The following is a 24,135-nucleotide window of genomic DNA, read 5'->3' as shown; positions in this document are numbered from 1 at the left end:
AACCTGAAATAAATAGAAAATGAATAAGAGTTCACACAAACAAGAACTACACATAGTAAATAAACTTCTCTTCTTTTGTATGCAAGTCAACAACAAATCATCATGTACTTTAAAAATGAGTAAGATATTAGTTAAAATGGAAATAATTAGAGGAAAAAATAGACATGTTTCATATAGCAGCCAATTAATACATTTTGACATGGAGAAACAACATCAAACCCTTAGTTGCAACTATTAAGAAGACCTAAAGACAAACAGTGTAAAAGTCTTCACACAAAAAGTAGAAGTGTGGATACCAAATATGCAATTTCTTCTTTCATATCAAACCCAACAAAGAATCATTGGATCACTGTCATCTTTGGGAAGCAATGAGATTTCAATTAAAATAGAACAAATTTGAGGAATTTTACATTCTTGATTTGTATAATAACTGGTCAATTGATCTTCGTATGGAGAAGAACTAAGTAAAATATGGTCAGTGTAAAATCCTTATGAGTTGAAGTCGAATTATATTTCAACTAAAATATAGATTAAATCAATGACAAATGATAATCAAAGTGAAGAAATAAACAAGTAGACAATAGGTTCCATTATCACAACAGTTCACAAAACCTAAACATTCTAAAAACACTAAATCTAAGAATTTATTTGTGGTAAAGAATCTAAACTTGCTGCGCATGAAATATAATGAATCTGGAATGCAAATGCTAAACACCCTAGGAGTTGAAGTCTTATGAATGGTCAGGTGCAAGAAAAGGTGAGGTTTAATCTTAACAACTTAGCATCTAATATTTGGACGCTAAAGTTAATGCGGGCTGAAAACTTTGACTCTGAAATCTACAATATCCACAGTTCACACATGATTACAGTACACTCTTCTTCATAGCAAACAACACAGAGTAGGAAACTACAAGTTCTGTTATGCAAGGTTGACCATAGAGAAAGTTAAAATCCTGTTACTCTTACTTGTTGGTCTCACCGCAGAATTACATCCGTCATGCATTTGCTGCAATTTCATAAAAGATATCCTTAGGTCATTAAGCCATGTGCAAGCTCTATTCATCTTTTCACCATTTTTAAGCCCCAAAATCTTATATATTTTTCATCATAAAGGACTTTTCGTTTGCTCATAGCTTGAATATGTGGTAGCGCTGATCAAGCAATTTCTTATATTAGGTTCAAATGACATCAATCTATATGACTGAGGTAATCTTGCAATAACTTGAACAGAAATTTGAAATATTCTGTATTTTTTCAGGAGGGATAACTCTAAAAAAGATAATAGCCATTCCATATCAACTATGTGAGTTGAAGTGCTAACTAAGAGAAAAACCACAAAGGTACAAAAACTTCCAAAAAAAAATTGTAAAATGTCAATTCTGATTGACATAAAAAATCATTACCTAGGCCGAGGGCTACAACTTCTTGACCTTCCTCTTATCTTTGGAACTGCTTCCATAATTTTTCCTTTATGTCTAGAAAATATTAAAAAAAAAAAATACATACAACTTATTAGATTTCATGTTAAACAGAAAAGAAACATCACATTGCTTAGTGTTTACATCCATAGAAGATGAGATACACGTCTACAAATTGACGAGATGCAGTTGACCTTAGCAGAAGGCATCACGGAGAGCTATTTGCTGCATAGGAAAAAATAGCAAGGCAGAATAAAAAGAATCATCTTATCAATAACTCATAAGATGATTAAATTAAGGCATACCTCTTTAATTGGCTCGATATTTTGGAACAACTTTTTGAGAACAGATAATGAATGTGCATACTCATGGATATGGTAGAGAATGATTGCCTGTGAAGAACCAAATTAACAAAAATACTAAGAACAGAGCAATTTATTAACTCATTCACTAATTATGGAAAGAAAATTTTTGACAAAATGCGTTGAACTACATACAATATTCAACATTGTTACTGAAACATCAAACTCTTGGGCATGGATAACTCTACTGCTATTTACAGCAGCACTTTGATGAATTGAAGCACTATTAGCTTTAGACCCTGAAACCATATGGCCTAGGCAGCTATTCTCAGAGTCAATCTAGTCCACAAAAGTATGCGCAAGCTCTTCACTCTGCTCCTATAACCAATATAGTTATTAATCAAAGAGTGCATGTAAAATATCTTTTCAGTTGCAAGAACAATGCTAGTTTAAGAAATCATAGAATATTGACTGAATGAATAAACATGGATTAAATAACTAGAGTTCTAATACATATAACATGCAGTCATAAAACATCCATTTACAATCTAAATGCTAAAACAGAAAAGAAACTTATCATAATAAATCAAGGGGAAGCAAACTTTTAGAAACCTTTTCAACCCAGGAATCTTTATAATCCATAATAAATGGGCTTCTTACCTTTGAAATTAGCTCCATCTGCAATAATGGCAAAGATAAACAAAATGAATAAATAGCATGCAAACACTATACAGAACACATGCTATTACGAGCATATGGATGGCTATTGACTTTTTTTCTATATAGATGAGGTAGCAAGCAAACGGTGGGATCGCTCCACATGCTCCTATCGTTGCCCGGTTCTCCTCGATCATCGAAATGTTCAGCAACGCGCACGTAGCGTTCTGCTTCGCAGAGGCTGTCCCTGTCCGCAGGGCGTACACCAGCGGCTTGATCGCGCCCGCCGCCGCTATGTGCCTCTTGTTGGCCTCCTCTAGCGAAAGGTTAAGCAGCGCCGTCGCCGCATTCTCTTGCGCAGCCGGATCCGTGCTGCGCAGCAGCGGGACTAGGGCCGAGATCGCCCCCGACGGCCCGATCAGCGACCGGAAATTCGACCGGTGCTTCGCTAGGAGCCGGATCCTCGCTGCAGCCTCCCGCTTAGCCTCCACTGACACCGACCTCAGACGCTCCACGCAAGCGCGCACCACCGGCTCGACGCCCTCCACCGACGCGTACTCTAGGCTCTCCGACGATGTGCTGAGCCCGGATTCCTCGAAACCTTCGACGTTGGATGCCACAATGCTCCGCGGCACCTCAGATATGGAAAAGGAGGCCAGCCTCTGGAGCTCGTCGGAGATGTCAGAGCCAAAGCTGGAGCAGTCAGAGAAGCCCCTAGAGATTTCGAGAAGCTCCTCGTGCTTGGCGCTGGAATTGGCAGAGCGAGAAGGTCCCGCTCCGACGGAGGCAAGCTCCCGTAGCTTGAAATCGACGAGTGAGTCGGTTAGGTTTTCGGAGACAAAAGGACGCCCTCTTGTTCTCGACCTTATGCTTCACCAGTAGAGCTGACCCAAATGCACCTTTCCCTATCTGCTCCAAAACCTCATACTGCTCCATTTCACATACAATCTTCACCCAGGTCATCTATATTAACACGACCTAAAATGTGCAACGGAAGGACACATATCAAAGCTCTAACAAGCATTTCTACCAACGATTAGCAAAGAACGTGGAGCACGGAAGCAACGTTGTTACCTGCATTGTTTGTGGCGAATCGAGTTGGATCTAACAATCATCAACTCTTTCTGCTGCCCTAACAAGCCGCCAGACCTAAAATCCACAGCAAGAACTACAACACCACCGAAAATCAAACAAAAACCCAAGCTTTCTCTCATAAAATCACCATATTGGAAACCAAAAAAAATGGTCGATTCGAAAAGCCCAACAAAAAGATCCAACTCGACCATCACCTCCATAATGCAGCTCCACGATAACCAACAAAAGCAAGACATAAAAGCAAACAGATTGGGCGGCTCCAACCTTAGCTTGAGGACCTGACCAAAGGCTGTCGTTTCCAACAAGCCTTAGCTGCTAAGTCTCCACTAAGTCTTCAGATTTCGACGATAAACATCAAAAAGTAAGGAGAAGCAAGGGAGAAGCGAGGGCGGAGAAGGGCTCCTCTTCTTCTTACCTAGAGGGAGGAGTTGGAGGAGCGGTGTGGTTGGACGAAGCAAGGGGCGTCTTGATCCTGATCGGGAGAGGAAGGGGACGACGCGATATAGATTTAGGTTTGGAGAGAAGAGTAAAGTGTTGCAAATTTCGGCTAAGTATTGGTGGGAAAATTAAATAATTTTATTGTATCATAGACACCGGGTTTTAAAAACCGTTGTAAAAATCGGTGTCTATTAACGAAAAAAAGGCGCTAATAGACATCGGCTTAAAAACCCGATGTCTATGAGCGAAAATATGTGCTTATAGACACCGGTTTTTGGAAAAATTGGTGTAAAATACTCAAAGACATCGGTTTTTGCTTAAAACCGCTGTTGTTCCACTGATGTCTATGAGGGTTTTTCTTGTAGTGAATTTTCTTCCTCAAGTTGTTGGACTTGAGTTGAACTTCCAATTTGAACCGGCTCAGTCAAAGGACTCGATTTAGTCTCCTCTTTAAGGATTGTTACTTTCTTTTAGAGTGACTTGGCCTAGAGGTTGGATTTGGCTAACTTACGCATAAGATAATTGACTAAATTATGCAGTTTAGTTAATTGAGAATTTCTTACAGTGGGATTAGGCCCTTCGAAAATAGATATGGATCTGTGGCTTCGCTCATACTCGATTTTCGATTCGCACTTGATTTCTGATTCTTCGAGTTGTTCCCGGGCCATAAGCGCGAGGAAGCTCGTCTGTTCGAGCTCTTCGTCAGAGTCTTATGAAGAAGACTCATCCCGTGTTGCTTGCAGTGCTTTCTTCTTCATTTACTTCTTTGCTTCCTTTTGGTTTGGACAGTTAGCTTTGATGTGCCCCTTTTAGTTGCAACTGTAGCAGGTTACATCGAACTTCACTTTTGGACTTGATGGTACCTTCTTGGACCGAATCACCTTTTTGATGTCCTTCATGGTGAATCCTTTCTTCTTTTTGTAGAGTTTGCATACTAGGTTGACGATCTCGACTGTGATCTTATCGTCGTCATTTTCTGAGTCAGATTCATCTTCGGACTTGGTTCGGTGTTGCGCTTTGCTTTTAGTTTCTAGGTTTTGCTTGTACCTGTAATCAAAGCAATACCTTTCTTGACCGAGTGTGTATTAATCTGTTCGTATAATTCAAATTCGAAAAATAATTCATCTAACTTAATTGATGAAAGATCCTTGGATACTTTGTAAGCATCTACCATAGATGCCTACAAAGTATTCCTCGGAAAGGCATTGAGTGTATACCTGATTATGTCATAGTTTTCTACCTTTTGATCGATTCCATGGAGATCATTCAGTAGATCCTGAATCTGCGCGTGAAGTTGGCTAGCCATCTCACCTTCCGGCATTTTTATGTTATACAGTTTATTTAAGATCAAATCACGCTTGCTTATCTTAGTATCAGAAGTGCCCTCATGTATCTCGATCAGTTTTTCCCACAACTCTTTTGCACATGAGAATGGGCCGACTCGGTTAAGCTCTTCTTTGGTTAGGCCGCATTGAAGGGTGCAGGTTGCTTTGGCGTCGGCTTCAATTTTCTTCATTAAGCTAGCATCCCAGTTCACGCATGATACTAGTTTTCCAGCGCCATCTTGTGGAAGCTCGAGAATGGTTTAGATAATTATCCACATCTCGACTTGCGTCTTGAGGTGGTATTCCATCCAGCTCTTCCAGTAGCCAAAGTCCTCGTCGGAGAAAAGAGGCGGGTGGGGTGAGTTGTGTTGTAGCTTTCTTGGTGTTCCATTAAGGATCTAGCACACAAAAAAAATAAGAAAACTTTATTCCAAGACTTGGTCTTGGATTAGTAGTGCGGGATTAAAATAAATATGCGAACTCAAGTGGTGTTGCACCATCTTCGAGAGAAAATTTTGATTGCGATAAAAATAAATCGGAAGGCGGTAATTTTACCGATTCTGATCGACTCTAAAAATTAAAAATTACCACGAAAACTAAATGCTTGAATGGTGGTTTCACCGATTCGAAGTGACCCCACTCTGATACTAATTATAGGATCGAAAAGCACTAGAGGGGAGGGGATGAATAGCGCTCGTGTCTTTTTTGTTCGTTTCGAGTAGAACACACAGCAAAAAAAAACAACAATGCAAACACCAAGAATGTTATTTGGTTCGGAGTCTGTGGTGACTCCTATTCCAAGGTCCGCACATAAGAGTGCTTTCGACAGGCAATCACTATAACTTCAAAAATATTACAAAAGAATACAATAATTAAAGCACTATTAAATATTATACCGACAACAAGGAAATCTAAAATGGAAAGCTTCTGGTCGTCGGAGTAGAGTTAGGGTTTCGTCGGATCGATTTGTTAGCAGCACACGGAAGAAGAATTGCAAGTTCTTATTGTGTTTTGGCTGCTGCTCGAACCGGGCTTAAATAGCCCATGGAGTGCCAAAAATAATAATGGACATCATATTTTAACTCCTTGTAATTTTAGAAATTCATAGAAACTGAAATGGGTGCAATCGGAGCTTTCTAGGTCGATCAGTGAGTTTCGGTCAAAATCCACTGATGGACCTAGAGAGCTCCGATTGCACTCATTTCAGTTTCTATAGATTTCTAAAATTGCAAGGAGTTCAAATATGATGTTCATTATTTATTTTGACTTTTTATAGATGTTAACAAGAAAAATTAAAGAATCAACAAAAAAACTCACATTGGGCCTGATATGGACTCAAATCAGGCCCAACGTGGGCCTGATATGGAATGATATCAGGTCCATGTTGAGCCTGATATGATATCAGTCCAAATATGATGTCCATTATTTATTTTGGCTTCTTCAAATGTATTAAAATATGATTAAAAATTGACTAATGTTATTCTTATCTTTTGTCGACAGAGAAAAGAGAGAAGAGAGAAGAAAAGAAAAACAGTAGAAAAAGTTAAATTATCATGAGGATAAAATAGAAAATACATTTAAAAAAATATGTTCTTTAATAAATGCTAAAGTAATGTATATTTTTGATAAATTTAAATTTTTTATGTGCACCCTTTAGTAAATTGTCGGTGGAAAAAAAAACTGATGTTAAAAGTTTAATAACTGACAGTGCCAGTGACTAAGACAGTTTACAGTGACAAACGTCCATCAAACTTAGCATTTGTAGTGGCACTGGTTGTAATGACTAAAGTCTTCATATTGATAAAGAAGGAATAGTAGCAATTCAATAATTGATTGATAACACGTTTCAGCTTTCAAGGTCTGATGATAGCTAGCTCCACAGCATAAAAAACACAGCCATCATGATGGCAATTTTCGACTCTTTAAGGACAGAATTTACGGTGAATCCTTCCCCTCATCTCTCCTAACCTGCAAACCAATTCAATTGCTTCCTGTTCATGCAATTGGCAACTCCATAAATACTGAACCATTTGGCAGAGGGTGAGCATTTATGGATCTTTATGAATCCATCGACCTCATAACTATCCCTTGACTTTTGGCCCCCTCTTTCTCAGTAAACACTTGCTTAGCTCGCAGGGTTCCACCATTGACGATTTTGCATATGCTCAGACTCAATAGAGTGGAGTCTTCGGATAGATACAGAGTCGGTCGAGTAGAATCCCACTGACGCTGAGGATGCGCTGTCATGTGGCAACTGGCAGCGTGACTACTGTGCTCAGTGCGGTCTGCTGCGTTGAAACCCAACTCGTCGTTTATTGCGTCGTCCGCCTGTCAACTCCTCAACTACCCCCCTTCAGTCGCGCTATAACCCTTTACCATCCACACCTGCTATCCATCCAAAGATGAAGACGCCCTCCCTCCTCCTCTTCTCCCTCTTCCTCCTCGCCGCCGCTGCCGCCGCCGCCTTCGCGGCCCGCGATTTCCAAGCCGAGCTTTCCAAGAACAAGGGGCACGGCGGCGGTGGAGGAGGCGGTGGCTACGCGGGCAGCATCCCTGGATTCGGCTCCGTCCCTGGTGGGGTCTTCGGCCCCGGAAACGGCGGCGGCGGCGGCGGGGGGTTCAACATCCCCGGCATGGGCGGCGGGTGGGGCGCGGGCTACGGCGGCCCTTCCGGCGGGTACTCCCGCGGCGGCGTGGTGCGGCCCTCCGTCGTCTGCTCCGACCGCGGACCGTGCTACAAGAAGCGGCTGACCTGCCCGGCCAAGTGCTTCAGCTCCTACAGCCACTCCGGAAAGGGGTACGGCGGCGGCGGCGGAGGCGGCGGCTGCACCATCGACTGCAAGAAACGATGCGTCGCGTACTGTTGACGGGTTTACTTCTCGATCGCCACGTGTCTCTTGCCCTCTCCGCACTGCAGTAGTCTAAAAATGTATTATTTGCGTCAGACTGGTAATTAACGTTGTTAATTTTGAGCTTATCTTACTTTATCACTTCTAGAATACGTAGACGTGTCTATTTGTTATATGAATAAAGAGGGCGATATATTATATTATATTATATATGCTTTTTTTTTGTGTATTTGTATTATTGAGTTATAGAATGGCATTTACTGAGATATGAATAGGTCATTTAATTTACTTTTTAAAAATATCTACACCAAAAATGTTGTAGCATTATAGTCTAATTTTGAGCATTAAATTCTAGTCTGATGATAAATAGTTTTTTTTCTAATTTATCGATTGGGCAAATTAGCTGTACCGTAGCAAGAACTCTAGGTTTAACTTTTTGTCAAAAGAAAATCTTATAATAATATAATATGATAAATTATTTTTTTTAAGTAACTTTGCAATTATGTGATTAATAATGTGATTTTAAAATTATAATAAAATATTTTTGAAAAGATAATATTTAAATTTGAAATTAACTTAAAATTATATAGGAAATGTAAAATATAAATTATATGTCAGATTATGTCAAGGAGGTAATTACATAGTTAATTAAGTGGCAGAGACGGTCCTAATAAAAATTAGGTCATGGGTGAAGTGGCAGAGGCTGTCCTAATAAAAATTAGATCATGGGTGAAGGTATAGATTTAATTATTTTGACTCTCTCACTCTTGTATTAACTTAAAAAGTTATATATATATATATATATATATATATATATATATATATATATATATATATATATATATATATATATTTTGATCCGACGATAAGAACAGGGGATCCTCGTTTCAGTGAGTCAACGTCACGTGGAAGTCAAAAGGTTAAATGGCCGACCGGACAAAAGTGGACCGACCGACCGACCGGGGTCTAAACGGAAGCAAAGACACCCCGGCGGGGAGCCGGGGTTCCGACGCTCATGTTGAGCAGAGTCGTATGGCCGAGCGGGTAGCCCGCTCGGCCGAAGACATAAAGTAGCAACACTGTGAACAGTCCACAGAGCACACGACCGGGAATAAGATTAAGGCGAGGGAGCGGTCGACCGGCCGGACGCGAGGGAGCTGCCGACCGGCCGGACGCTCGGCATGGAGTTAAAGGAGAAAAGGACAAGGGAACATCTTCTGACAGCGGGTATGTTCGACGAGTAGGTCATATGCAGAATCTTATAACAGAGGGTTCCGCTGTCCCATCAGAGATGTGCTCGAACTGTAGCAGTATGGTGTCAGGTAAGCTTTTCTGACAAGTCCATACGAAGGTATGGGTTGAGGACACGTATTCGCTTCGGTATGTGTGCGTGAGCCCCTTCCCAGCTCTATATAAGGAGCCTCACACTTCGCCGGAGGTACGCATTCTCTGATATTCGGAGCCACTTCTTTGCTGTCCACTTGCCTGACTTGAGCGTCGGAGGGTCGTCGCCGGGAACCCCTTCCCGGCCCGACTTCTTTGCAGGTTCGCCGGAGCTCCGTACGACCGGTCGGAGATTTACGTCAGCAACTAGGAGAGCGCCACGTGCCCAGCGTCCGTTGATTCAGCGATTCGGACAGGATCAATTTGGCGCCGTCTGTGGGAACGCTCCTGCATCCGATCGGAAAAAATGGATGAAGCTAGACGACCGCATACAGTGACGCACTCCACGGAGGAGCTCGACGCTCTGATCGAGTCAAGGGCAGCTAAGCTTGTGGAACAAAAACAGAAGGCACAAGCCGAGCGGATGAAGCAACAAACGACGTCCGCATCAGGAGGCCGAGCGGAAGCACCTCATGCCACGGTTCCATTTCATCGTGCCCTATTCCGCACGCCTCCTAAAGCCGCAGCAGTTAATCGTGAGCGAGGATCTTCATCAGACGAAGTGCCAATACGAGACAACAGAAAAGGCAAGGCCCCCCGAGCGGACGCTTCTCCCGAGCGGATCAATCGGCAATTCTCGGAGGTCATTCTGCGAGACTCTCTGCCCAAGCACTATGTGCCCCCGGCGATCGGTGAATACAACGGAACCACCGACCTGGACGATCATTTGGGTAAGTTCGACAACACTGCTACCCTTCATCAATACACAGATGGAGTGAAGTGTCGGGTTTTCCTTACCACCCTCTCGGGATCGGCTCAACGGTGGTTTCGGAGGTTGTCGGACGGATCCATCACAAGTTTCAAAGACTTCCGCACGGCCTTCCTCCACCACTTTGCAAGCAGTCGGCGTTATCAGAAGACAAGTGTCAGCTTGTTCGCCATCAAACAAGAGTCCAAAGAGCCGCTCAGAGCTTATATCCAGCGATTCAACCAGGTGGCCATGGACATTCCAACGGCCACCTCAGAAACGATGATGAATGCATTCACACAAGGCCTCGTGGACGGGGACTTCTTCCGCTTGCTCATTCGGAAGCCGCCCCGAGACTACGATCATATGCTACATCGGGCCAATGAATACATCAATGTGAAGGAAGCCCAAGTGACCCGAAGACAAGACGTTTCAATTGAGCGATCAACCCCTATCGAGCGGAAGCCTCATACTGCTCATCAGTCGTCTAGAGGACCGCTAGCTGAAGCAGCTCACCCACCGCAACAAGCAAGATCCCACGCCATTCAAGAAGTATTTGCCGAGCGGCCCAAACCAAAAAAGAAGGTATGGACCCCAATGTTTTGCTCATTCCACCGGACGGACATGCACAACACAAGAGATTGTCGGAGCCTTCCCGTGATTGCCCACCCCGTTCCCCGGAGCGGCGGTCGTCGATCGCCATCATCCGACAGGCGACAGAGACCTCGTGACGTCGATCGGACGATACCCGATAGGCGACAAAGACAGACTCCCGAGCGGCATCATACTACGAGGCGTGAGAATCCCCGAATGTCTAGAGAGCGGCTTAGACCGTCCGCTCGGGAAGAAGAAAATAGAAACAACACTTCCCGAGGCGAAATCAACATTATAGCTGGCGGGCCGACTGGAGGAGACTCCAACAGAGCAAGGAAGGCGAGCGTCAGGCAGCTTCAGATCCATGCTGTCGGTTGCAGCCAAGAACGGGCGAGCGGACCCGAAATCAGTTTCGGACCCAGGGACTTGGAGGGAGTCGAAGTGCCGCATGACGACGCTCTCCTCATCAAAGCGGTAATAGCTAACTACACTATTCACCGCGTTTTCATTGATACAAGAAGCTTCGTCAATATTATATTCAAAAAGGCCTTCGACCAACTACAAATTGATCGAGCCGAGCTGCTGCCCATGACAACCCCCCTCTACGGGTTTACGGGCAATGAAGTTCTGCCGGTCGGACAGATCCAGCTGGCCATTTCGCTGGGAGAGGAGCCGCTCAGAAGGACGCGGAGTGCAAACTTCGTCGTGGTCGACTCTCCCTCAGCATACAACGTTATCTTTGGGCGACCGGCGCTCAGCGAGTTCCGAGCGGTCGTCTCCACTTTCCACCAGAAAATCAAATTCCCAGTGGAAGATAAAGTGGGAGAAGTACGAGGGGATCAACTGGCGGCTCGACGATGCTACGTCGAGATGGTCTGAGCTGAACTAAATTCCGCTCGGAAGACACCACGGATTGAGGTGAACGCTATAACCGAAAAACCACCCTCTTTGATTTATAAAGATAAAGAGAAAGTGCAGATTCACCCGACCCGATCGGAGGCCACCACATTTATTGCGGTCGATCTGGAGGCAAGCCAGAAAGAGGAAGTGATCAAATGTCTCCAGAGAAACTGTGACGTCTTTGTTTGGTCGACGCATGAGCTGCCCGTGATTTCACCAAGTATAGCACAGCACGAGCTTCACGTCCGACCGGATGCTCGGTCGGTAAAGCAAAGGAAGCGGGACTTCAACGCCGAACAAAATGTCATCATCCGAGCGGAGGTCGAGAAGCTCTTGGAGGCCGGCCACATACGCGAGATCCAGTTCCCGAGCTGGCTGGCGAACGTGGTACTAGTCTCCAAGCCGGGCAACAAATGGAGAGTTTGCATCGATTTCCGGGATCTCAACAAAGCGTGCCCAAAGGATTTTTATCCTCTGCCCCGGATCGATCAACTGGTGAATTCCATAGCCGGTTGCGAGTTGATATGCATGCTCGACGCTTATCAGGGCTACCATCAAGTGTCGCTCGCCCGAGAGGATCAAGAGAAGGTCAGCTTCGTTACAGCCGACGACACTTATTGCTACAATGTGATGCCGTTCGGATTGAAGAACGCGGGAGCAACTTACCAGCGCTTGATGAACAAAGTGTTCAAGGAGCAGATCGGGCGAAATTTGGAAGTGTACGTGGATGATATTCTCATCAAGTCAGTCCGAGCGGCCGACCTCTTTAAAGACATGGAGGAGACTTTCCGAACGCTGAGGAAGTATGGAGTTAAGCTGAATCCTCAGAAGTGTCTGTTCAGCGTAAAAGGCGGGTGATTTTTGGGCTATATAGTAACCGAGCGGGGCATCAAGGCAAATCCCAGCAAGGTGAAAGCGTTACAAGATATGCCGCCCCCAAGAAATCTGAGGGAAGTGCAGCGCTTGACCGGTCGGATAACAGCACTATCCAGATTCATTTCAAAGATAGCCGACCGGAGTCTCCCGTTTTTCAAAATCCTGCGCAAAGCCACTAAGTTTCATTGGGATGAAGAATGCGATCGAGCGTTCGAAGAATTGAAGACGTATCTGAACTCTTTGCACGTGGTAGCCAAGCCAGCTATGGGTGAGCCACTTTGTATCTATCTATCTTCAACTGAGCAAGCAGTGGGCTCGGCATTAGTGAAGGCGAGCGGAGAAGAGCCCGTGTATTTCTTAAGTCAAATTTTAAAAGACGTTGAATCTCGCTATACTAGGCTCGAGAAGTTGGCTTTTGCTTTGGTCCTCGCCGCTCGGAGACTTCGCCCCTATTTCTTGGCGCATACTATCATCGTCCGGATGAATAGCCCTTTGGGAAGAGTGCTGTTGAACCCAGAGGCGTCCGGACGACTCATCAAATGGACCACGGAGTTGAGCGAATTCGACATTCAGTATCAACCCCGTTCGGCGATAAAGGCGTAGTCCTTGGCAGATTTTGTCATAGAAGTACAGAAGTCAGAACCCGAAGCTGTGGAAAATATTTGTGGATGGATCGTCCACTCGGCTCGGGAGCGGGATTGGTTTAGTATTGCTATCTCCACAAGAAGAACGGATGCATCTATCCGTTCGGCTGGACTATAGAGCCACAAATAACGAAGCGGAGTACGAAGCCCTTATAGCCGGCCTGCAGACAGCCCGGCATGTAGGAGCCGGTCGGGTGACAATTCATTCTGACTCCCAGCTGGCCGCTCAGCAACTCTCAGGCACTTTTGAGATTAACAACGCTCGGCTCAAGCTCTACGCTGAAGCCTTTGAAAAAATCAAAGCCAACTTCAGAGAGGTTATTATCCAGAAGATACCTCGAGCAGAGAACCAGGCTGCAGATGAGCTAGCTAAACTCGCAAGTTCAATATCACCGGTCATCATCCAGCAGCCAATTGAACAAGTATCTTTGGAGGCGCACGTCGACCGGATGGAGGGCCTCACGTTTCCGAGCGATTGGAGGACACCCATTATGGAGTTTCTCCGCTCGGGTGCTACACAGTCCGATCGGGATGAAGCCCAGCTACCGAGGAGGAGAGCCGGCCGATTCACACTCATTGGAGATCAACTTTACAAGAAGGCTTTCTCCCGCCCGCTTTTGAAATGTGTGAGCTCGGAAGACGCGGCGTACATCCTCCAAGAAGCGCATCAAGGATCGTGCGGAGGACATCCGGGCGGACGATCGCTGGCTAAGAAGATCCTGCTGGCCGGATACTTTTGGCCAACCCTGCAAGCAGATGCCGCTCGGACCGTCGCAACGTGCCTTTCCTGCCAGAACTATCACAACTTCTCCCACCGACCAGCGGAGGAAATGAAAGCAGCTACCGTGTCCTGTCCGTTCGACCAATGGGGAATGGATATTGTGGGTCTGTTTCCTATGGCGACCGGGCAGCGAAAATTTCTACTAGTGGCGGTCGACTATTTTTCCAAATGGGTGGAGGCCGAGCCGCTAGCCAAGATCACCGAGCAGATGGTCAAGAAGTTTATCTGGCAGCATATAATTTGTCGGTTCGGCATCCCTCGCCGGCTCGTATCTGATAACGGACGACAGTTCGTAGGGAAGCAGCTCGAAGAATGGTGCGAAAGTTATGGCATCGAGCAACACTTTACTTCCGTGGCGTATCCCCAGAGCAACGGCCAAGCGGAAGTAGCCAATCGAGAGATTCTTCGCATTCTTCAGACTCGGCTCGACCACATGGGAGAAAGCTGGGTGGACAAGCTGCCGAGCGTCTTATGGGCTATCCGCACAACCCCAAAGGAAGGAACGGGCGTCTCTCCATTCCATTTGGTGTATGGCGACGAAGCGGTGATCCCGGTTGAAGTTGGTGTTGAGTCCGTCCGGATCCAGAATTATGATGATGATAACGCCGAGCGGAGGAACATGGAGCTGGATTTGGTCGACGAGGAGCGAGCCAAGGCGTCCGTCCGGCTGATGGCGTACCGGCAAAGAATGAAGCAGAACTACAACCGGCGCGTGATCCCTAGAGCATTCCAAGTTGGCGACCTTGTCTGGAAGAAAGTAAAGCCGGTCGGCGACGTCGGCAAGCTGGAGGCTCCTTGGGCGGGCCCCTTCAAAGTCATCGAAAAGCTCCGCTCGGGTGCTTATTATTTGGAGGATGAAGACGGACGGCGACTTGATCGACCATGGAGCGCGAATCATCTCCAGCCGTACCGAGCTGGGTGAGAGGTGCGCTGATGTAATTTTACATATGTTTTGGTCGCCTATGTCCTTGAAATGCAGGAAGCAAAAATGATAAAAGGTTGGCAAACAGCTTCGCCGTACGGCAGTGTTAAAATTAGCCCGGAAGGCCGTCGAGCTCCGACGTTAAATATCGAGAGTCGAGCCGGCGACTATAAACCCTCCGAGCGGAAGACCATCGAGCTCCGACGTTAAATATCGAGAGTCGAGCCGGCGACTATAAACCCTCCGAGCGGAAGACCGTCGAGCTCCGACGTTAAATATCGAGAGTCGAGCCGGCGACTATAAACCCTCCGAGCGGAAGACCGTCGAGCTCCGACGTTAAAAATCAAGAGACGAACCGGCGTCTATAAACCCTCAGAGCGAAAGACCGTCGAGCTCCGACGTTAAATATCGAGAGTCGAGCCGGCGACTATAAACTCTCCGAGCGGAAGACCGTCGAGCTCCGACGTTAAATATCGAGAGTCGAGCCGGCGACTATAAACCCTCCGAGCGGAAGACCGTCGAGCTCCGACGTTAATAATCGAGAGACGAACCGGCGTCTATAAATCCTCCGAGCGGAAGACCGTCGAGCTCCGACGTTAAAAATCGAGAGACGAACCGGCGTCTATAAACCCTCCGGCCGGAAGGCCGTCGAGCTCCGACGTTAAAAATCGAGAGACGAACCGGCGTCTATAAACCCTCCGGCCGGAAGACCGTCGAGCTCCGACGATAAAAATCAAGAGACGAACCGGCGTCTATAAACCCTCCGGCCGGAAGACCGTCGAGCTCCGACTTTTAAAAATCGAGAGTCGAGCCGGCGACTATAAACCCTCCGGACGGACGAAGGCAATAAAGAGGACTTGTGAACAAGTACCCAAAGGTACTCGCCGTCAATATCGTCCGACCGCCTGTATGTTCCGCTCGGCCTAGTACCCAAAGGTACTTCATCAACATCCAGCGAAAAACCTCTTCTGTCAAAGCAGGACATATTCAGCCGGGCGGCAAAGTTACGCAAAATACTTCATAAAAAGCCCTTTCGAACACAAGAGAGGTGTGATAAGAGGCGAGCGGACAGCACCCTTTCGAACACGAGAGGTGTGATAAGAGGCAAGCGGACAGCACACATATTGACTAGAAAAAGGACAAAGCAAGGAAAGGGATATTATATTGAAGAAACTAAAGCCGAGCGACCAAATTACAAAAAAAGGATAGTCTTTGGCCAAGCGGCCGAATTACATATAAAACTTCTATTCTAGGTAATCGTAAAGATCTTTCGGGATGTTGTCGAGGAGCGCCACTTGATCTGTGACCGGGATGAGAGCAGAGTCGGGAAGAAGACCCTTGGACTTCAAATATGTTATGGTGGCAGTCATAGCAAGGTCAAAGGCAGTGTACATCCGCTCACAAACTTTCTCCGAAAATTCGGGCGAGCGGATGTAACTCTGTCTCAGGGCGGCAACCCAGCTTGGCTCGGCCTCTTGATATTCTTTAAAAGCCGCTTGGGAGGCAGCGAGGGACTCCTGCAGAGTTTTAAGCTCGTCCTTTTGCTTATTCGCCTCTGCCGAGCGAGCCACCTTCTCGCCGGCCAGTTGGTCCGTCAGCTCTGTAAGTTTCTGCTCCAAGCCCTGAGCCTCGACATTCTTTTTCTCCAGATCGGAGATAGCCGTGTTCTTCGGCTCAGTCGCCAGGCTTATCTTGCGATCTAGAGATTTATTCACGCGCTCAAGCTCGGCCAATGTGTGGGCCTGATCGTCCGTCTTCTTCTGCTCGGCCGTCAACAAGTCTTGGGCCTTCTTAAGCTCTTTCTGCAGCTCAGAGTAAGAGGGGCCTTGGGAGCCGAACGGACCGCCTGCAGCCTTCAGTATTCTTAATTCTTCGTCCACCATCACCAGGCGGTTGGAGACAGCTATCTCCTCTACCCATCTCTGCAGATAACGAAATCATTAATAAGCCGATCGGAAATATCGCATAAAAGATCTAAAAGAAAATACACTTACCCCGGTGGCCTCTTGCATATGGCTGTTGGCTAGGTTACCGAGAGGGATCATCGCGACGCGCGCCCGAGCCTCGGCCCACATCTCGGCTAGGGGCCCCTTCAGGGTGATTGTGTGCTCAGGCGCAATTGGCTGCTCGGACTCGGGTAAAATCTCCTCGGTGGGGAGATGCAGGGTGACCCTAACAGTGCGGCCATGACCGGGGGTCGTCCAAGTGGAGGATGGAAGAGGATCGGAGGCCGGCGCCGAAAATTGAGATAAAATTGTTGAACGCTGGACTCGGCGGGAAGCGGACGGAAGGACGCTGACGGGCACGGCCTCAAGAGGGTTCGCCGGCGCTTCCAATTGAGATGGGGTCCGGTCGGACGAAATAGCCTCGACCTCTGGAGCCTTGCCGCGAGCGCTTGCAGTGACCCGGGCGGACGGCTGAACCGCGGACGTGGCTGACCGAAGGGGAGTCTCCACTCGGCGCCTCTTTTGTTGGGGAGGCCGGTCTTCTTCCGGAGCGGAGCCTTCCTCCCGAGCGGAAGGCTCTTGGCTAACAGTTGCGCCAACCGCTGTCTCTGGGAGAGAAGCCTGAGCGGCCGACTCCCCAGCATTCGTCCCGCTCTCTTCTTCATTAGAGCCGACCGGCTGGATGCTGAGCGTCTCCATTTCTTTGGTCGCCGCGGCCTCGAGCGCCGCCGCCTTCCTCTTCAAAATACCAGCCATCACCGACTCCATGACAATATTAGCTGCAAAGGAAAAAAGAGAAAATCAGTTAGCAATCAAAGCAAAGGTACGAGTAAAAGTCTTACTGAAGCTGCTCGAGAGGGGGGTTCTGATCGGACTCAGGCCGAATATGTACATAACCCCTTCTGGAAGGAATTTGTGGATGTCAAACCGCAGACCGGCAAGCATGTTGGCGGCGTGAAGATAATCCGGCCGGGTCTTGAATCTTTTGAGTTCTAGGGAGAGAGGATTTCCGACCTACCATTGGGTTCGGAAGGTAGCCCGGGCGGGAAGGCGGATATAAAAGTAGAATTCTTTCCAATGCTTATTGGAAGAAGGAAGTTTATTGAAGAAAACTAAGTCGGGCCGAGCCTGAAACATGTAAGTGCCCGGCTCGGACTGTTTAGGGTAATAGAAGTAATAGAAGACCTCCGGTCGGAGGGGAATGTTATGGATCTTGAATAGGACGACAACGCCGCATAGGAGGCGGAAGGTATTGGGGACTAGGCTTCCGAGCGGAATGCCGAAAAAGTTGCAAACTTCTACAAAGAAGGGATGGATCAGAAATCGCAGACCGGTGGTAAACTGGTCGCGGAAGACACAAAACGCTCCGCGCGGCGGTTTGTGTGGCCGAGCGGAATCTTTGGGTAGGATGATTTCAAGGTTGGAGGGGATGCCAAAACTATTAATCAGAACATCGACGTCACGGCGTCACGCCGATCGAAGCGCGACTCCATGGTAGTGTACCACGGGCCGAGGGTTTGGTCTTGGGACGGAGAGGAATGGGCCATTGTTCGAACGGACGGAATAAAAAAAAAGTAGATGGCAACAAACAGTACCCCGAGGACGAAAACTTGGGAAAGAAATGCAAAGAAAACGCCGGGAACCAAAGAGGGAAAGAAGGAGAACCTTACAACGAGAAGGAGGATCAAAGGAAGAACGCCGGAGATCGTCGGAAAGCAAAAGAACAGGATCGCCGAAGCGCTGAGAAGGAAGAAGCGGGAGGCACGCGACAGCAGAAGTGAGGTGAAGGAAAGAAGAGAAGGCTTTATAGGGTAGAGCCCGAGCGGCCTCCACCGTAGGATCCAGGTCGCGAGAATCGGAGCACGCATCGCGCCGTTCATTTTGAACCGCCTCGATCCCATCAGAACACCACGCCGCCGTCGTACAATGACGGCAGCACCGCCACGTGGCATTTAGCCACTGGAACACATTTAATGAGCGCGTGCTCGATCTTAATGATGGAGATTGGCGGAAACTTCGAAGAGATGCTGGGGAATGTTGGCGTTGACTGGCGTTTTAGCTGCCCCCTTGCTTCCGAGCGGATGGTAGTTTCCGCTCGGCTCAACTGATGGTCCAGTCAGTCGGACTAATCGCCTCCTTCGACTAGACTTGAAGGGGAGGCAAGTGATCCGGCGGTAAGAACAGGGGACCCCCGTTCCGAGGAGTCAACGCCACGTGGAAGTCAAAAGGTTAAATGGCCAACCGGACAAAAGTGGACCGACCGGCCGATCGGGGTCTAAACGGAAGCAAAGACACCCCGGCGGGGAGCCGGGGTTCCGACGCTCATGTTGAACAGAGTCGTATGGCCGAGTGGGTAGCCCGCTCGGCCGAAGACATAAAGTAGCAACACTGCGAACAGTCCACAGAGCACACGACCGGGAATAAGATTAAGGCGAGCCAGCACATACGACCGGCCGGGCGCGAGGGAGCGGCCGACCGGCCGGACGCTCGGTATGGAGTAAAAGGAGAAAAGGACAAGGGAACATCTTCTGACAGCGGGTATGTTCGACGAGTAGGCCATACGCAGAATCTTATGACAGAGGGTTCCGCTGTCCCATCAGAGATGTGCTCGGACTGTAGCAGTATGGTATCAAGTAAGCTTTTCTGACAAGCCCATATGGAGGTATGGGCTGAGGACACATATTCGCCTCGGTATGTGTGCGTGAGCCCCTTCCCAGCTCTATATAAGGAGTCTCACACTTCGCCGGAGGTACGCATTCTCTGATATTCTGAGCCACTTCTTTGCTGTCCACTTGCCTGACTTGAGCGTCGGAGGGTCGTCGCCGGGAACCCCTTCCCGGCCCGACTTCTTTGCAGGTTCGCCGGAGCTCCGTACGACCGGTCGGAGATCTACGTCAGCAACTAGGAGAGCGCCACGTGTCCAGCGTCCGTTGATTCAGCGATTCAGACAGGATCATATATATATATATATATATATATATATATATATATATATATATATATATATATATATATTAAAAACTAATTGAATATCATAATCAATCAAAGTAAATCAAAATAAGTAATTAAAAAAATTGTACACTAAAAACACTTTACATAATTTCTCAAAATAACTTATTTAACAATCAATATTATTTAAAATACACTCTTCTTATTTTTTTTTAATAAAGTCATCAGATATCCTTCAATATATTTTTTTTCCATGTAGAGAATCACTAAGTCATTTAATTTCTCTGAATTTGTTGTATTTTAATAATTTTAACTTTTAAAAACTTCTTTCAACTTGTGATATAGTCACAAGAATAATTAATAATATTTGATAGGCAATCACAACCATAGGAAAAACATTCATTTTTAATGTAAATTTTAAAATTTTAATGATCATCCAAGATTTATTTGTGTCACATGCTTCTAGAGGTAACATCTCTTGCAAATAATTCTAAAAGTAGATCATGTTCGAGCAATCGCAATGGTCTGTGCGACCATATGTTTTGATGTTTGGGCAAAGGGTTTAAGTTAGGTTCATCCTTATATTTGATATGTGTATATGAGTGTACAGGTTTGCAGGATACACATATGACTCAGCTTGATGGCTTTAGGCCCGATGAAGGATGGAGCATCTGAGGGACCATGGACAAGGCAGCAAGGACAAAGGTCGAGGGAAGCGACTTCAAGGCATATGCGAAGGATGGCATTGGGGATGAGCCGCGGGCTTGAATGCTTCCGAGGGATGAGAGCCAAATGAAGTAGACTTGAAGGCACGAGGTCAAGGCTACAACGAAGAAGAGTCAAGTGAGTTGTAAGGGTGAGGGTCCGAGTGCTGAGAGACTGTAGTCAGGGTACCAATCGACTGATGGAAATGGCAGTCGATTGGTACAGTCAACTGGTCAGTCGACTGGGAGCGAACAAAATGTTTCTGTTCGCTCAGCCAGTGTGGAGTAGTCGACTGGTATCGAGTCGTTGGGTTGTAACGGTCGAATCTCCACAGAGGGCTGTCGACTGGCACTTTCACCAGTTGTCTCGTAGGCGGGGTTTTCCAACCCGTGGCCTATATAACTAAGGCTTGGAAGCTTGGTTAAGGTTGATGAAGTAGAGGTGGTTAACCCCTATTAGTAGTCTACCAGTGCCCTATCTTCTAAAAAGTTCTTGTGAGAGTTATGATGAGCTTTCTCCACCCACAAGGAGCTACGTAAGCTAGTCGGAGGTCTTTCGGGGTGTAATCCATCGATAGATAGGGATCGTCCACCTTACGAACAGTCGTGAAGTAGGAGCTTTATCTCCAAACCACGTAAATTGGCGTATAGTGGTTTGCTTGTTTTGTCTTTATTGTCTTTAGCTTTTGTATTTATTTTTGAATTATTCCGTTGCACAATTAATGAATACGTAGGAAGTGATCATTCAGAGGCATCGTCTATCCAACCCCCCTTCTAGCCGGTCATACAAGATCCCCAACAAATCATATGTATCAATATCAAACATATCATCCTTTTTAAAAGCAAGTTCAAGATTCACATAATATTTTCTCAAATCATCTTTATTCAATGTCATTAATTGTTCTCCATCGAACAAGAATCCAAACATCTCTTCAAAAGTATTTAATTGCTCAAACATACTCCTCAACTCCATAAGAGCAATATCTACCTCAATAAAAAAAATAATCAGTCCTAAATCATTCTTTAGCTTTTTGTGGTTCTCTTTCAGTATTAGCAATCTCATAAAATCGTCTTTCTTTAAAAGTTTGTCATCTCAGGAAATACAAGGTCAACTCCTACATTGGAAGCAATTTTTTTAGCAAAATTTATGGCTGATGCAAATCTTTTTTCCCTATAATTCTTTTTTAAAAAAAAAGCAAGCTCTTTCAATTGTTTCACTGCAATATCAATTCGCATCATTTCAAATTGTAAGGATTTACTAACCGAGTTTATGTTATAGAAAATATCATACATGTTGATGCAGTTTATACAAATAATCAAACTCAGATTTTAATGTACGACAAACATTAAAGTTAGACTTGTGATTTAACCTAATTATCAAGTGTGCAGGACTGAAAGACTTGATGAGACCTAATACCAAGCTGAAGTCCAGTTGCGAAGTGATAGGAAGACTAGATAGGTTGATATTTGGCAGGAAGTCTAATTGGGTTCATGGGACCAGACAACTAACTGAAGTCTAGATGAGCATCTAGCAGGAAGATATGGTGGGCCAAGCATTGAGTAAGTTTACAATTGGTAAGTGAGGTCAACACTGAAGGAGAGAGATCCAATGAGGACACGCTTAGTGGAGCGATAAGTGCTAGTCCAATTTAGATCTATTTTGGAAGTCTAAGTTAAGATTATGACTAAATCCTGGTCTTGGTAATATAAGATTTAATTAATACTTATTTTTCATATTATGCTTGCTGTACTAACTCTGTGGTGCAAGAAACCGAAGCTTCAAGTTGGCTAGAAAAAGGACTTCCAAATGCCCCGGAAGGGTCCAAGCGCTTGGAGGTCTATGTTGGTCCCTTGACGGCCGATAAAAGGGTGGCCAATTTCCCTGCAAATACAAAGACACCTTTCTTAAACTTTACAGCGTAATTAAAACTAACACTTGCATAAAAGGAATTAAGAAACTAATTAAGAAAAAGAGGCAACGAATTTACCTGGTTTGCAATCAGGGGATTGCTAATCCAAGACCTTGAAAAGCACACTAAGATTCTCCTCTGGGCAGAGTAGCCTCTTACAATGTTGAAACACACAATTACAAAGCTAAACAAGAAAGGAATTGATTACAAGTATTGTATATTAGCTTCTGGGATGAGTCGCTTGGGGGGATAAACTTTTATCCCCATTGCAACGGAACGTGCCATGTCGTGTTCCGAATAAAATTCGGTTCCAAGCGCCCAGACCTAAGTTAACTTTATGTTAACTGTTTGGTCTAGGTTCTTGCTCCGGCTCCGCACGCTTGGGTCCGGGTCTTCTGCTCCGACGCCGCTTGCTTTGGTTCGAGTCTTCCACTCCGGTTCCGCTCGCTTGAGTGATCTCGGTCATCTGGAATAGGGTTCACCCGAACCTAACTTCTGGCCTTCAAGCAATCTTCCGCTCCGGCTTCTCGTCCCTAGGAAACACCGTGCGCCTCTTTATCATCCGTCCGCGTACTCTTCCTCAGCACCTCATCCCTCGGACACACCGAGTCCGTCGGCTCTCTCGTGTGTCATCCTTCTCACTAGCTGAGTCTTTCGCTCAACTTCCTGTGCTCCTAAGTTCTTGCACATTTAGACACAGAGGTTAAATACCAATAAGACCTAACTTGACTTGGTTAATCACATCAAACCACCATGGGGTACTTACAATCTCCTCCTTTTTGATATGAGCAAACCAAAGTTAAGTTAGAATATACCACAAAAATAATAATTATAAAATAATCTTTTTTCAAGTACAAAAATTAAAAATTGTACTACCCTCCCCTCAGACTTAATCTTTATTACTCCCCCTTTTGATCTCATTAAAAATGGGATACTTTTTTTTTAAAAAAAATCTACTTAACAACAATAGAAAGTCTAAGGGGCAATTAAATTTTTTTTTAACATATTTAAGGCATAAAAAAATCCATATAAAGTTAAAATTATCATTAAAAAACATTTCTAAAAAATTTAAGTTTCAGAAAATTTTAACATTTGAAAATTTTCTTACAGTTAAGTGATAAAGTTCTCGAAAAAATTAGTTTTTAAATAATTTCTAACAAAATTTTTGGCACACATTTGAATGCATTTTTATAACAACTAATTGCTTAACAGTTAATCAATTAAATACTTATTTCAATAATTGGCTTACAGGTTGTGGCGAGGTACTAGGCCTTCTTGGATATTGGAGCAACAACCACTTTCTAGACAAAAGCTTTTAAGGAAATTAAATATTTAACTTTCTATCTGAAAGTCAAAAAAAATATTCATCTAAATATTATTTTAGAACCCAAAATAGGTTCCTTTCTATAAGATTAATTAAAAATTTCTTAAGAATATATTTCTATGATATTTTTCTAATTTGACCCTTATGAAATCTATAATACAAATTTAATCCTTTATAGTTTCTAAAATTTAAAGCAGAAAAATTTGAACACGCAGAACTTTTTAAGCTTTCTATTTGTTCCTTTAAATTAGCATTTTCAGTTTTTAACTTATCAAGTTCCTCTATTAAGCATGACTTTACTAAGATTCTTTTTATTTCTAAATTATCATTTTTACTTTTTAATTTTCACATTGATTTAGTCATAGACTTA

At 45.3% G+C, this 24,135-nt stretch overlaps 2 protein-coding genes across 2 annotated transcripts; one reads left to right on the top strand and one right to left on the bottom strand.

The window, feature by feature from the left end:
- Positions 1-1,747: 1,747 nt before the first annotated feature.
- LOC121986479 (U-box domain-containing protein 4-like) lies at positions 1,748-5,216 on the bottom strand. The gene is made up of 4 exons (XM_042540447.1): positions 5,128-5,216; positions 2,492-3,247; positions 1,916-2,398; positions 1,748-1,810 (listed from the first exon to the last, which is right to left on the bottom strand). Exons 1-3 carry the CDS (start codon positions 5,214-5,216, stop codon positions 2,389-2,391), a joined length of 855 nt encoding a protein of 284 aa, XP_042396381.1. The 3' UTR covers positions 1,748-1,810; positions 1,916-2,388.
- Positions 5,217-7,565: 2,349 nt separating this feature from the next.
- Positions 7,566-8,287, top strand: LOC121984061 (holotricin-3-like). The gene has a single exon (XM_042536827.1). It carries the CDS (start codon positions 7,638-7,640, stop codon positions 8,100-8,102), a length of 465 nt encoding a protein of 154 aa, XP_042392761.1. The 5' UTR covers positions 7,566-7,637; the 3' UTR covers positions 8,103-8,287.
- Positions 8,288-24,135: the final 15,848 nt, after the last annotated feature.

This window comes from Zingiber officinale, chromosome 5B (genome assembly GCF_018446385.1).
Source record: "Zingiber officinale cultivar Zhangliang chromosome 5B, Zo_v1.1, whole genome shotgun sequence".
Lineage (NCBI taxonomy): Eukaryota > Viridiplantae > Streptophyta > Magnoliopsida > Zingiberales > Zingiberaceae > Zingiber > Zingiber officinale.
Note: the sequence above shows the minus strand (reverse complement) of the source record. Positions and strands in the feature narration are given on the sequence as shown.